Consider the following 12,726-nt stretch of genomic DNA (forward strand, 5'->3'; position numbering starts at 1 on the left):
TGGGTTCACAAGCATTGTTGGCACAGGTTTGCCATTTTCCCTTGTTTCTCAACAAGGGAAATAACTGAACCTGTCAAAAAAAGCTTGGTGGTGCAGTTGGCAGGGACAAAATATATAAAGTTCTTTAAAGATAGTGACATAGAGATGGGGCAGCAGCTCCAAATAGTGAGTGTTCTGGATATTTCTGCATATTTCTGTACTGACCCCTTCCAGACAGGGAAAACTAAAAAAAAAAAATAAAAAATAAAAAATTCAGCATCTGCTCTCAGAATTCTCTGCATTGCCAAGCACAACAGAGATCTTCCTAACATATAAAATAAGTGAATTAGAATTCATCTCTTGAGACCCAATGGAGCAGGAGTTTAAAAAATGTCTTAAACACCATTATTCATTGCTTTCACTTTATTGAGTAGCTGATACCTTCTAAAGATAAACATTGAGAAATACCATCCCAAAACTTACATATTTTTATGAATGTACAGAGCTGTGGCATTGTAATTGCAGGGGTTTTCTTATTATTACTACTCCATTTTCTAAAACAATTTTCCAGTTCTTATAGCAAAAGTATTTTCAAAGATAAATTTCAACGGCAATTTTATGTAGGAAACCAAGTATAAGGCTTATTGGTTATTGTTTCATGTTGGCTCTTGAGAAGTTGATTGTAGATTGATTGCTGGACCCAGAAGGAACTGCTGGTGAGGGCAGCAAGGTCATTTTCATTTGCTTTTATCTACAGAGAAGAAAAAGACAATACAATATCATCTTTCAAAAGAAAATCTCTTCTTTGCAATTTGTCACTCAGAGGTAATAATGGAGAAGGAGTGCTAGGAGCGAGAAAGAATGATTATTGCTCCCTCACTCTACTGAAGCTTTAGCCTTTAGTCCTCTCTATTAGAAAATCTTTTCCCTAAGGACAGAGAAAAACAAATAGGATACTGCACTCTGCTGCTGCTACTGATGCTCTGGATGAGGCTCACTGTAAGGTAGCTTTAAAGAATGATACCATGAGAGGTGGAAAAGTTCATTTCACCCTCCTACCATAGCAGGTTTGTTCCTGTCCCATATTAATTAGCACTAAGAACAGACCCATTTTGCCTGAGGTACAAACTGGGGCTTTCTCTTCACCTATTGGGAAATCATTTCTCAAAGTAGCTGATCTTATTGTTGATACACATTTGCACCCAAAACTTCAGCTTGGATTTTGGCATGCTTCCTGTCACTCCCTGTTCCCCCAACCCATTTTAATCAACTCCTCTGCTGCAGCAGACAACATTTCAGCTGCAGTTGGCACACAGCAGCAGCATGGCTTGACTGTGCTTGCTGAAGGACTTGCCTGGTTTTTCCCTTTTCCTGAAGCATTTCCTCTGCTTGTTAAAGAGCTGGAGAGTGAGGTGCTGTCACTAGTCCTTGTTCCCAGCTGCCTCACCCCACTCACAAGCTGCACTGCATTGATCTTTGCTTGGTTCTTCTAAGAGACACTTCAACTCACCAAGGCAACAGAAAACTAACCCAGGAAGCAAAGTTAATTGATTTCTGCTCGCGGAGAGATCTGCCAAGCACCAGGGCATATACAAGGACTGTCAATAACCAAGTTACACACTGTGAACACTGCAGAGGAGGGAAGGGGAGATGCTGGGTGTTACTCCTGTTAGCAGTGATGGGCTTGCACTAATTCAAACACTGCTGGCACTGCCTGTAACACCTTTACTCCTATAGTCACAGAATGGTGTGGGTTGGAAGGAAGCTTAAAGATCATCTAGTTCCAGCCCCTCTGCTGGAACAGGGGCAGGGATGCCTTCCATTAAATCAGACTGCTCAGATCCCCATCCAACTTGGCCTTGAACACTTCCAGAGATGGAGCATACACAAATTCTCTGGATAAACAGTTCCAGTTCCTTACCAACTTCACAGTAAATAATTTCTTCCCAATATCTAACCTAAACCTACTCTCTCTTTCAGTGTAATTCCATTTTACCTTGTCCAACTACTCCATGCCCTTGTAAAAAAAATCCTGCTCCAGCTCTCTTATAGGCTTCCTTTAGGTACTGAAAGGCTGCTCTAAGGTCTCCCTGGAGGCTTCTCTTTTTGTGAAAACAGCTTTTGTTTTTGCAAAACAAATCTGTCAGCTTAACCCAAACAGCACATTTGTTGGGGGGTTATTGTCTGTAACACAGGGACACTAACAAATTTAATTTTTCACATCAAGCTGTCTGTAAATTTGCAAGTCAAACAGTCATGTTTCATTTTGTAGTCTTGCTAACTGAACTCAGGTTTTGTATGTGCCTTCAAACCTATGTCTCAGTCTAGCAGCTAAACTTTATCACTTTCTTTCATCTGACCTTTTTAAATAAGACTCCAATCAAAATGATTTCTCCATGCCTGGGATGCCAGAACTTTTTGTCAAATTTACAGATACCAAGACAATTCAGCTTCTGAGAGGGCTTATTTCAGACAAGCCTGACACCAGATAGACAGCCTGCTACCCTTTTGTTTTCATGAAGTTTCAGAGAAGCATTAAGTAGTCCTTACTAAGCAAAAGAGAAGGTTACCTGCAACAGCCAAAACTGAGGAACAAGCCTGTTATTTTCCTGTGACAGGTGTTCCTGAGACCATGCCTGTATATGGTGCCCTCTTGACAGGAACAGGTTGACATACCTGCAATAAAATGTTTTAAACCTTTCACTATTTTCTCTTCTCTTGCAATTGCTAATTGGACAAAATTTAAATAGAAGTCCTATGATAAACTGTCTTTCTATGAAATCCATCCCAATACTTTCATCTAACTTCTCCCTGGAAAAGATCTCTTGCACTGGGATTAAGCTGTTCAGTTCTCAGCTTTCATCAGGAGCTGGAGGGTAAATCTGCTCAACACTCTAGCAATCCAAATCTAAATTCATCTTTTAAAGAAACAACAACATGTTCCACCTCATTTTGTGGATTATTCTATTTGTTAGAGTATTTATATATTCCAGCGATTTTTTTAATACATCAGGTAAGAGAGGTAAATAAATATCAATGAAGCAAAGCAAATTCTGGCTTGTGTAGATATCTATCACTCACTATTCCAGTTGCTGGCTGCAGGAGGCTGAGCTGGTTGAAAAATCACTTCTGAAGACATGCTGCAATTGATATTTGGGTTAAGGGAAAATTCTCTCTAGCTTTGATGGGAAATTGAAACCACTATGCTCACGGAAGTCTTTCAAAATTGTGTAATTATCAAATTTCTTATAAATTTCAATTTCGTTTAGTTTTGATACTGTATTGTGTGTAGGAACATGCAGGCAGCTCATTACATCCTGTGAAATTGTGGTCTTTGGAGGAAAGCGTCATTCAGCCACTTTCACATGCCCTCCTCAGTTCATTAAGACAGCAGAAGAAAGAAATAGACAGATTTTTTTGGGGGACATTTCACTGGGCCTTATTTCACATGGATTCAGCTTTTAGATCCTGCAATGAATCCCACTGATTCAGGTGGTGATTTTAAAATGTACTTACTCAGTGTGCTTTCAAAAATCCTATTCACAGTACACTAAGGATGCAAAAGCATCATGGATGCTTGCAGAGTAAATAGGCACTGAAAATCCAATCTTTATGTATTTGAGATATTTCTCTTTAAAAAACAGAAGGGAACAAAAGCTTCAACAGAGCTATCTTGCTGGGCCCAGCAGTGCCCTTTGCAGATGTTCCATTTTAACACATTCTTGCTGGAACACAACAAAATGTTCAACGCTCTGCAGGGTTTAGCCCAAAATATCTGATCCATGAAAGAATTAGAATTTTTTTTATTTCTTCCTTGGTGTAATATTTCTTCCTGCATATGAAATTTGGGCTCTCTGATTTTCAGTGAAATCAGTAATGAAATGTACCAGTTAGATTACCCAGAAGCAAAACTCTGTCCACTTTTATTGCAAGTAGGACATGTTTATTTTTAAAAGTACTGAGGCTTAGTTCCCAAGCTGGACAAACTACTGTAAGAGTCTATGATGTTTTTCTGTAAGATAAAGAGCAATAAAATTTGAGTCCTTCGTTTCCTTTCCTCCCACCTTGGCATATTTTGATTAGTAAGGAAAATTACCACTGAATCCCCAAACTCCTTTTCCCAAGAGCTAGTTATCCTCATGTTGTACAAGGCATTACAGAGATTTATTAGTTTAATTAACCTGTTCCCGCTGTCTGACTCGTTTGTAGACATATGGGGAGAATGGTGGACGGGAGACATATTTGCCTTCTCCTGCTGTGACATTGAAAACTCCACCTTCATAAACCACTTTGCCTCTTGAAACTGTCACAACTGGAACTCCATGGCAGACCATTCCTTCAAATATATTGAAGTTATTTGCCTGGTGATGTGTCTTTGCAGATATTGTCCTGTGTTTGCAAAACAACACACAGAAATTACTATGATTCGTGCATTTGACTTCATTATAAAATGTTGATAAATTGATATAGGAAGAAAATTTAGCAACATTATTTAAATACAGCCTTGCACAGTACATCATAGAGCACCTGTAAAAATAGGATAGTGTAATAACATTTCATTGAACAGTAATTGCATTTCAAAAGAATGAAGAGGGAGTCAAAAGGACAGCACTCAGCAGCCTTTAAATGCAAAATTTTCCACTACAAAAGAGATTAGTGGAAAAAAACCCAGGTTATAGTATTTTCTTTGGATAACATGATTTTATTTTGCGTTGTCAAGCAAATATCTATGCACAATCCAATCAGAAAAAGCTCTGACCTTTTATCTGGAATGACTTGCAATTTCAAGTTTGAAAGGCATGGCTGCAATGTTTCAAAGACTGAGTCTCACAAATAACACAAAGACCATTTCATTGGAAAGTCAGTAGATGGTAATGATTTTTGGTAATGCTTCGTGTGAGCTCAATTGATTCAATGACTGACAGCCCAAATATCTTAAGGCTGCTAAATAATAATGACATCAGACTTCTACATACCTTTCCTCCAAGGGTATTAAGTAAATTAGAACTTCAGATTTCAACAGAACTCATTTGAATGGTTGTATCATTGCTTTTTATATATATATATATATATATATATATATATACCTCATTCTATATGATTTCTATTTTTTCCAGACAATTTTTCCAACCCCAACTGGCTACTTTAAAGGCAGAGCCAATGCTAGAGCTGACATTGCTATCTGGAAGTCCAAGCTGTGTATACTTCCTTTATTGTCTATTTTCCCTACTGAGCTACTTGCTATGTACTTTAATAGCAGACTGTGAATTTCAGCTAATTATTTTATTAACTTCCTGTATCCAAGACACAGATTATATATATTATTTAGAGAGTTTATATATTTCTTGTAATTTATAGTTTTTGAAAAGGAAGCAGCTTTATGCTTTTGGCTACCAGTCAGGCTTTTTTCAGGATGGGTGCTCAGGCAATCAAAAATCTATCATGCATATATTATAATGCATATACATGTATTCATATTATTCCAGAGACTATATATTTTTGAAAAAAAATTATCAAAGTCAAAAGAAATATGAAATATTAATAGATGAAAGTATTGATCAATTTGGAGAATAATTTTTTAAAAAATTTTAGTGAATATTCTTATCAAACTGAGAAACATAAAAATCTGTATACTTGAAGTATAGCCATTTTCAAAACCAACCATACTAAATATTCAAAATGATTACTTATAAAGAGGAAGAAAGCATTCATGGAGGGATACTGAGTTTCCTTACATATCATTCTGTTGAACTAAGAGTAATTGTTTCTCCTAAGGGCTACATTTAAATCGTGGTGGTTACTGACATTTCAAAGGCTATATATATATGTAAATGCTCTCTATGACCAGTCTACCCATAGGAGTAAAACCTTTGCCTTATACAACACACCTTGGACAGAAAACTTATGTTTGCCTGCTCACCAGTATCAGCAGCACCTTGTACATTCACATTGGGAAAAATCAAACCTCTCTTGTTTTCACTGGTCCTATCGAATGCTGTCAAGCAAATTTATCCATGGTTGTTGTAATAGCCCTATTAGGAGTTTCTGAACATATTCCTCTTGCTTATTGCATTATCCTTATGGGTCCAATTGCTAGAACAGTAAGTAAGAACAACTGTAACACAATAATCTTCAGCATTCTCTGTGTATAAATCTTATCTACTTGCACAATAGCACCGGGACTTGAAAAGAAAAATGGAGAGGGTAATTTGAGGAAACACAGAAAAATAAGCAAGATTCTTCATCAAAGTGTGAGCTGTTTAAATGTGCTAGAACAGGATCACTAGAGGTAACCATGCCTCAGAGGTAAGTATGTCCTTCATTTAAAGATACAAAATGAATGGAAGTAGGTACATTTTAAAGTAATATCCATTTGTACAGCTAAACTTCGCAACAGGACAAAACACATTTCCAGACCTTGCCTCAGCAACAAACCTCAACAGAATTCATTTACAGCTCTTCTGTTGAAACAAGCTGTTGATCATGCTGCCCTTTCTGAAGGTGAAGTGCATTTTCCCTGATGGAAATCACCAAAACTTTCCTGTTATTTAACCCTTTGACATTACCAATGTCAGTAAAAGTTTCAGGTAGTGAGCAAGCAATCAAATAGAACTAGATTCTCTGTTTGGGTCTGAAGATCACAATTCAGCAACCTTGTTCAACAGATGGTTTACAGCTGTTATCACCAAATTCAGGAGCAGGCAGCTTATCAAAGTTCCGATATTTATTCTCAGCTAACAGCAAAAACAGTTGTAACACACCAATAATCCAAGAAACCAAGACTACCTCCATGGTAGACTACAACATAACAGCTGTCTCCAGCATCCCAAGTGATGCCTGACATTAGGGATTACTCAGCATGAAAACAGACTGTGAGTCCAGGTTTCAAAAATTTGTAATGTATTTTTAAAATAAGACTTGTAAAATTCTCTAATTCTGGTTATAAGTTGAAGTGGCTCTTGTTTCAAACAACCCTTCCTCAAATGGAGGCTGAGATCAGAGCAATTACTTCAACATTTAAAAGAACATTCTGCTCTATGAAGAGGATACTCTAAAGACATCAGGTTCTACATTGCTCTTACTCACATCAGTGTTTCCTTGCAGTTCACTTCAGCTGCTTTTTATATACCTGGCTTTCAAAGTGATTCAAAGCTATTAATACACACATTAACATTCCTGTAGTACCAAAGAGGAAGACATGCTTCTGAAATTGTCTTTTTTCACCACCATACATCTGTCCAACTAATTTAGAGTCAAAGAGTAATTTAGTCTAAAAACAGCTAACAGATTTGCTCTGTGTGAAGATTCAGTGACAAGAAGGACTGTATTTATTTATTTATGCTCTACATGAGAAAGGACTTTATAGCCACTCCTAGAGTATTGCAACTAAATAAAATACAGACTGCAAGTTGAAACTTGAAAAAGAGCGGCAGCTTAGACTAATGCAGCAACACGTAGGGTGAAATTCAAGACTATACAGATAGTCAGATCAAGTTATGACCTAAAACTTTGTTAAGGAGTTAGAGGAACCAGTTTTCATCTCAATAAACATGCCTGTCCTTCAGTCAGAGATTCAAACAGTAAACAATGAGTTACAGTTGGGCAGGAGGGGGACACGGATGAAGGGAAACCATTAGATATTAGAGTGATCTGATACCTTTCATAATGCATAGGACACAAAGCTACATCAGCTCTAGAACCAAGACATTGACTATCATAAGGATTGTCCTTTTAATTTTCAAGGTCACATAAGCAAACAAATGAAGAATTTAATTACATTCGATGGAAATGGCTCCATACCTCACCCACATTTCTTTAAAAAGTCCAGAGGTAGGAATATGAAGGAATGCTGCAGATGATAGCCCTCAGGCAAGAATAGCTGCTCAACATTTGAGTAAAGGGAGGACACCTACTTCATAATAAATTAATTACCTAATTTAAAACGTAGTAATAAAGTCTGTAATTGAAAACAGCTGCTTTGTTGACAGCTGCCAAAGAAAACCAGTTTATGTAGGAGTGAGTATTTGAGCTGTAAGTAACTTCTCTCAATTCTTATAGTGCAGTATCTCTGAGCTTTTCAGAGCTGGGCATAGATGAGAAATGCCACTTTGCTGAGGACAGTGTCAGCCTTTGTGAGTTGTCTCTTCTCATCACCTTTAAATGCCTTTGAACTCTACATATTGTTAACCCACTTTTCTAAAATCTAGAAAAAAAAAGTCTTTTACCTTTCTGGGTTTTCTGAGTCACTCATTTATAATGATAATTAAGTTTTATTTAAAAGGAAAGGAAAGAGCAGGAAAAATAAAATAGAGGAAATATAAGAAAGTCTTCAAATCTGTGTGTAAAAATGCTAGCTATAAGCCTATAATGTGGATTAAAACCTCATGACCTACTTTATATTAAGGAATTGCAATAAATGCCTATGCAAAAATATGCAGGCAACTATTCATAAAGTTCCTAGCCTCTTAAAAAATATCTTCAATAAACATTACTTTTGAGTAGTCATATGAATAGAGAAGATTTGTAGATAAAAATAGATGCAAGAAGAGGGAGGAAATTAATGTTTGGGAGTTTCATATCAAAGTGACTTTTCTGAAGAAATGGGATATTTAATTCATGCAATCATATCTCCTAACATTCGTAATTTTAAGGGGGGTAGATAATGACAACAAAATAATTTTTTATTGTGGTAAATAGCTCATTTGTCAACAATATTATCCAGTCTGGTCCTACCAATTGTTCCAAGCTGATATAGAATGGAAGAGAATGTTTGTGAAAAACTGTGGGCAGAAGAGAAGCAGGAATGAAAAAATAGTTTGCAGAAAATATCTTGCACCAAAGCATACAAAAAAAGAACACAAATTAGTCTATTCAACGACTAGAGAAGATCTTGAAGTGTTTACAAGGGAAAAAAAGTCAAAATTATGTAAAAGCAAAATAAAGACTTATTTAATTTTTTGGGTAACCTTTCAGAGATTTGCTTCTCTGAAGAGATCAAGTAACATTTTGAAGACAGCAAATTACTAGGGAAACAAACATCAAGCACTCTCAGAAAGGCTGATCTTTTTACAGGTCACAGAACCAGTGTCACTGAGGTTGGAAAGCATCTCTGGAGATATCTATTTCAAGCCATCTGTTCTGATCAGGGTCCATCAAAGTAGGTTTCTCAGGGCCATGTTAAATTGGATTTTAAGTGCCTCTAAAGAGGGAGATCCACAATCTTTATGGGCAACTTGTGCCAGTGTTTGATCACCATCACAGAAACACAATATTATTTATCATGTTGAAATGGAATTTCCTATATTTTAATTTGTGCCTATTGTTTCCTTCTTCCCATTTTCTTAATGTAAGATAAGAGGTCTTTGGCAGGATTCTGGTGAATTAGTGTACATTCATGCATGCACACTGCTTTCACTTGTGCAGAAGAACATGGAGCTATTGAAAATGCCAGAACACACTTGTCCTATGCATTGATATTTGTACACCACATTATTTCATTTTGTCTCATTGTGATTAGATGCAGTCATCCATATATTCAGTATTCAAAATTATGCTCATTCATCAAAAGAGTAAGCCAGTTACAGCATTATTTATTCTAATCTTCTGCTAACATCTTGGTTTCTTCCTCTCTTATGTTACTAAAAATTACAGGCAGTTACTTGGCAGAGTGCTTAAACATTGTAAAGTCCCCACTTAAGCCCCTGAGCCTGAAGACTTGACTGCAAATGAGACAGACATAGGCTACAGATTTTGGTTCTAACAAATGCAAAAGATTTAGCCATGAAAGTATCTGGATGGAAACAAAGGCATTGAGGGAACATATGCCAGGAGAGAGGGGAACTCTGACATTTTGCTGATTCACATCCAGTAACTGTTTCCCTTAAACTGGAAAAAATACTAAAAACAAACTAGAAAACACATCTTCCTCTGTCATTTCAGGCAGGTAGATTACAGAGTGATGTGTCCTTTTCCTCCCTCCTGTCCCCACTAAAGGCTTCCCACATCTCCTGCTGGTCAGGGGCAGCTGAACTGGGGCTGCAGCCAGCACTGCCCTGCTCAGGGCTTGAGCCCAGCTCCACCAGCACAGGGGGGCTGCCCAACAGGGCCACTCCAGCAAAGCCCAGAGAGGATGGTTCTACCTGCACAGCCACCTCTGCCTTTGCAATCAGAAGTATCTAACTTCTCAGCTATATTTAAGGAGGGGAAAACCCTGGGGAATGTGGCTTCCCAATTTGCATGTTGTTATAATGAAGTGGCTTGACTTAGAAAGTTAAACTCAATTTGAGACAGGTTTTTTATCCTTATGGGTGTTTGATCTTGCCTTTGGGACCTGATCCAGAGTTTACTTGCAAGGCTCCAACAGGCTACAGTGAATTAATTGAGCCCTAATATCTCCTGGGAGCTGGATGTCTCTTTACAAGATCTTTAGGACCTTCTGCCCCTACTTCACAAGGGATGCTCAGTTCTTTTCACTGCCTGAATTGGGCAATGCAGTATTTAGATTCCTTGCTGAGCATTTCTGAAACAAACCCTAGAGATTTTATACTCTTGCTTGCTTTCAAATAGCTAAAGGCGTCAGCTATAGAGGACACTGACTTGCTGACAGGTGAAATTCCCTTTCCCATACTTTGCTTTCTGCTCCTGAAAAAGTCTTTTACAGTTGCTTTTGTCTCACAGACTTGGGGCTTTTATATTATTTGTGTGCAGCCACAAAAGAAGTCAGTGAACAGTCTTGATCAAAGCACAGATTAAAATAAGATGGTGCAGTGAGTACACATTTGCTGCCTACATGGATTTTCCCAAGGAGTTTTCACAGAACAATCCTTTATGTACAGACTGTACTTGGGATGCTGAGGGTGTTGAGGTCTGCAATATGATATTTGATAGCACATGGCTTGCAATAAACCGACACATCCCTTTTGTATTTTTCTGGCCTTTAATGGATGGAATAAGTATAAGGAAGCTAATGAAAACACCTGCTTTGGCAGGACTCACCATCAATCTTTTGTAATTTCAGTTTCTAACCAATTTGTACATTTAATGTTTCTTCCCAATAACACTTGCTGTCATGCAGACATGCTAAAACCATTATTCAGATGCTTTTAAACACAGTAGCAAACGTTATAATTGTTGATATAATATTTTCTGCAGAAATTACCAGAAAATGCTAAAGAAATAGGCCAGTCAATGAAGCTGACACTTGAAAGCTTCAGCTGGAGCAGCAGAGTGCTAGAAGCAGAACGTTAAACTGCAATTGCTCCCAGTTTGCAAAGCCATCACGTAGAATTCACTAGGGTTTTGTAACCAAGAAAGAGAAAATCCTGAGTGCTCAGATAGCACCCAATGTTATTGTGCAATGATGTGGGCGGGGAAATGCAGCTGATTTTGTGGGGATACAAGTTTCTGTATTAAAGAGCTGCACTACCTTTCTAAATGACTCTAGAATCTTCTGTATAGACTTCCTCTGACAGATAGTGATAAGATCAATTCCTCACAGCAATACTTCAGCATTCGTCTAACTCATTAGGCTGGTATCAATCAGAATTTTAAGACTACAGCAAAACAATCTCAAACCAGAACTGGAAAATTGCATTTCCCTCTTGCAAGACTTATGGTTACAAACAAGAAAAAAAGTCATGCACAAAAGAGGAAGAACTTAGCAAGAAAGAGGAACAAGCCTATTGTGAAACTAAAATCACCCCCAGAATCAACAAAGGACAGGAGGCTGTGCCTTGTGTAACATCTTAAATGGCTGAAATCCATTACATAGATCCCTTTTTTTTCTTCTGGGCTGTCAATGCCCTCTTCAGGATTTGTGCTGAAATTAAAAGACAAGTTCTAGTGAGATTTATTTATATTTTCTCATATAGTTCACAAAAGTACCTGCAAAGAGATCGTACCCAGCAAACTTAAATGGAAAAACAATGGGAACTGTACCAGACCTGGAAGAAAAATATTGGCTGAACTTAAAATAAGCTTGCTCAATAAGAAAATACAGTTAAAATGTTTAAAAAAATGCTTAAAGAAAAACTGCACCTTCACAGCCAAAGAGGGTGAAAAGGCAATTAGAGCACTCAGGAGAGAGTGAAGGGAAGCAGAAAAAATGTTTGAGAGGAAAAAAAAAAATTACAGGAGCTGACAAAGCACCTTGAGAACATTGTCAGAACTCTGTTATCCCTCTAGATCATTTGTCCCCAGGAAGAGCAGAAGAGAGTTCAGAAAACAATCCTTCAGGGGTTTTTTAAATCACAGTTCATAACTCCACTGTCCTGAAATAGCTCAGTGCTGGTATCTCAAAATATGCCTGCTCAACATGCCAAAAGGCATAATGCACATGAAAATCTCCCTGACCCAGCACTGGGCAAGCCTCTATATTTATTTGGGTTGTTGACAATCCTGAAACTTCTTTTGCTGGTGCTGTCAGCTTGTTTGTGGGACTTCTGAATAGCAACCTCCATATCCTCAAATGTTGTAGCTTAAAACACAGAAGACTTCACACTTTCACATGTTTTTGGTACTCATTTTACATTATTAAATTACATTACATCAAAAATTTTAAAAAAAAACCAAACCAGGAGATTGGTCAAAAGATTTTTGTTTCTGTAGGGTAAATCTAGGATTGAGCAAAGTATTCAACTTTTTTCTTTTCAAAAATCAAAGGCTGAAAGCAGAGTTGTACGGTCACACTGCTCACTAGAGCTGAGCCCATGAAGAAAACCACCATCCCAGAACACTTCCCGACCTGCT

At 37.6% G+C, this 12,726-nt stretch overlaps 1 protein-coding gene across 2 annotated transcripts in view; it reads right to left on the reverse strand.

The window, feature by feature from the left end:
* Nucleotides 1–390: 390 nt before the first annotated feature.
* The window catches only part of DPYS (dihydropyrimidinase), a 28,830-nt gene continuing 16,494 nt past the window's right edge, over nucleotides 391–12,726 (reverse strand). Inside the window, exons 8-10 of one of the 2 annotated variants that reach the window (XM_064394286.1) lie at nucleotides 4,161–4,368; nucleotides 2,550–2,655; nucleotides 592–730 (exon numbers count right to left, since the gene is read on the reverse strand). In XM_064394286.1, the coding sequence (XP_064250356.1) occupies nucleotides 2,581–2,655; nucleotides 4,161–4,368 (283 nt within the window). In that variant the 3' untranslated portion in view covers nucleotides 592–730; nucleotides 2,550–2,580. Of the gene's footprint in view, nucleotides 731–2,549; nucleotides 2,656–4,160; nucleotides 4,369–12,726 lie in introns of both variants that reach the window. The other variant, XM_064394275.1, reaches the window with a different exon arrangement.

This window comes from Passer domesticus, chromosome 1 (genome assembly GCF_036417665.1).
Source record: "Passer domesticus isolate bPasDom1 chromosome 1, bPasDom1.hap1, whole genome shotgun sequence".
In the NCBI taxonomy this organism is placed as follows: domain Eukaryota; kingdom Metazoa; phylum Chordata; class Aves; order Passeriformes; family Passeridae; genus Passer; species Passer domesticus.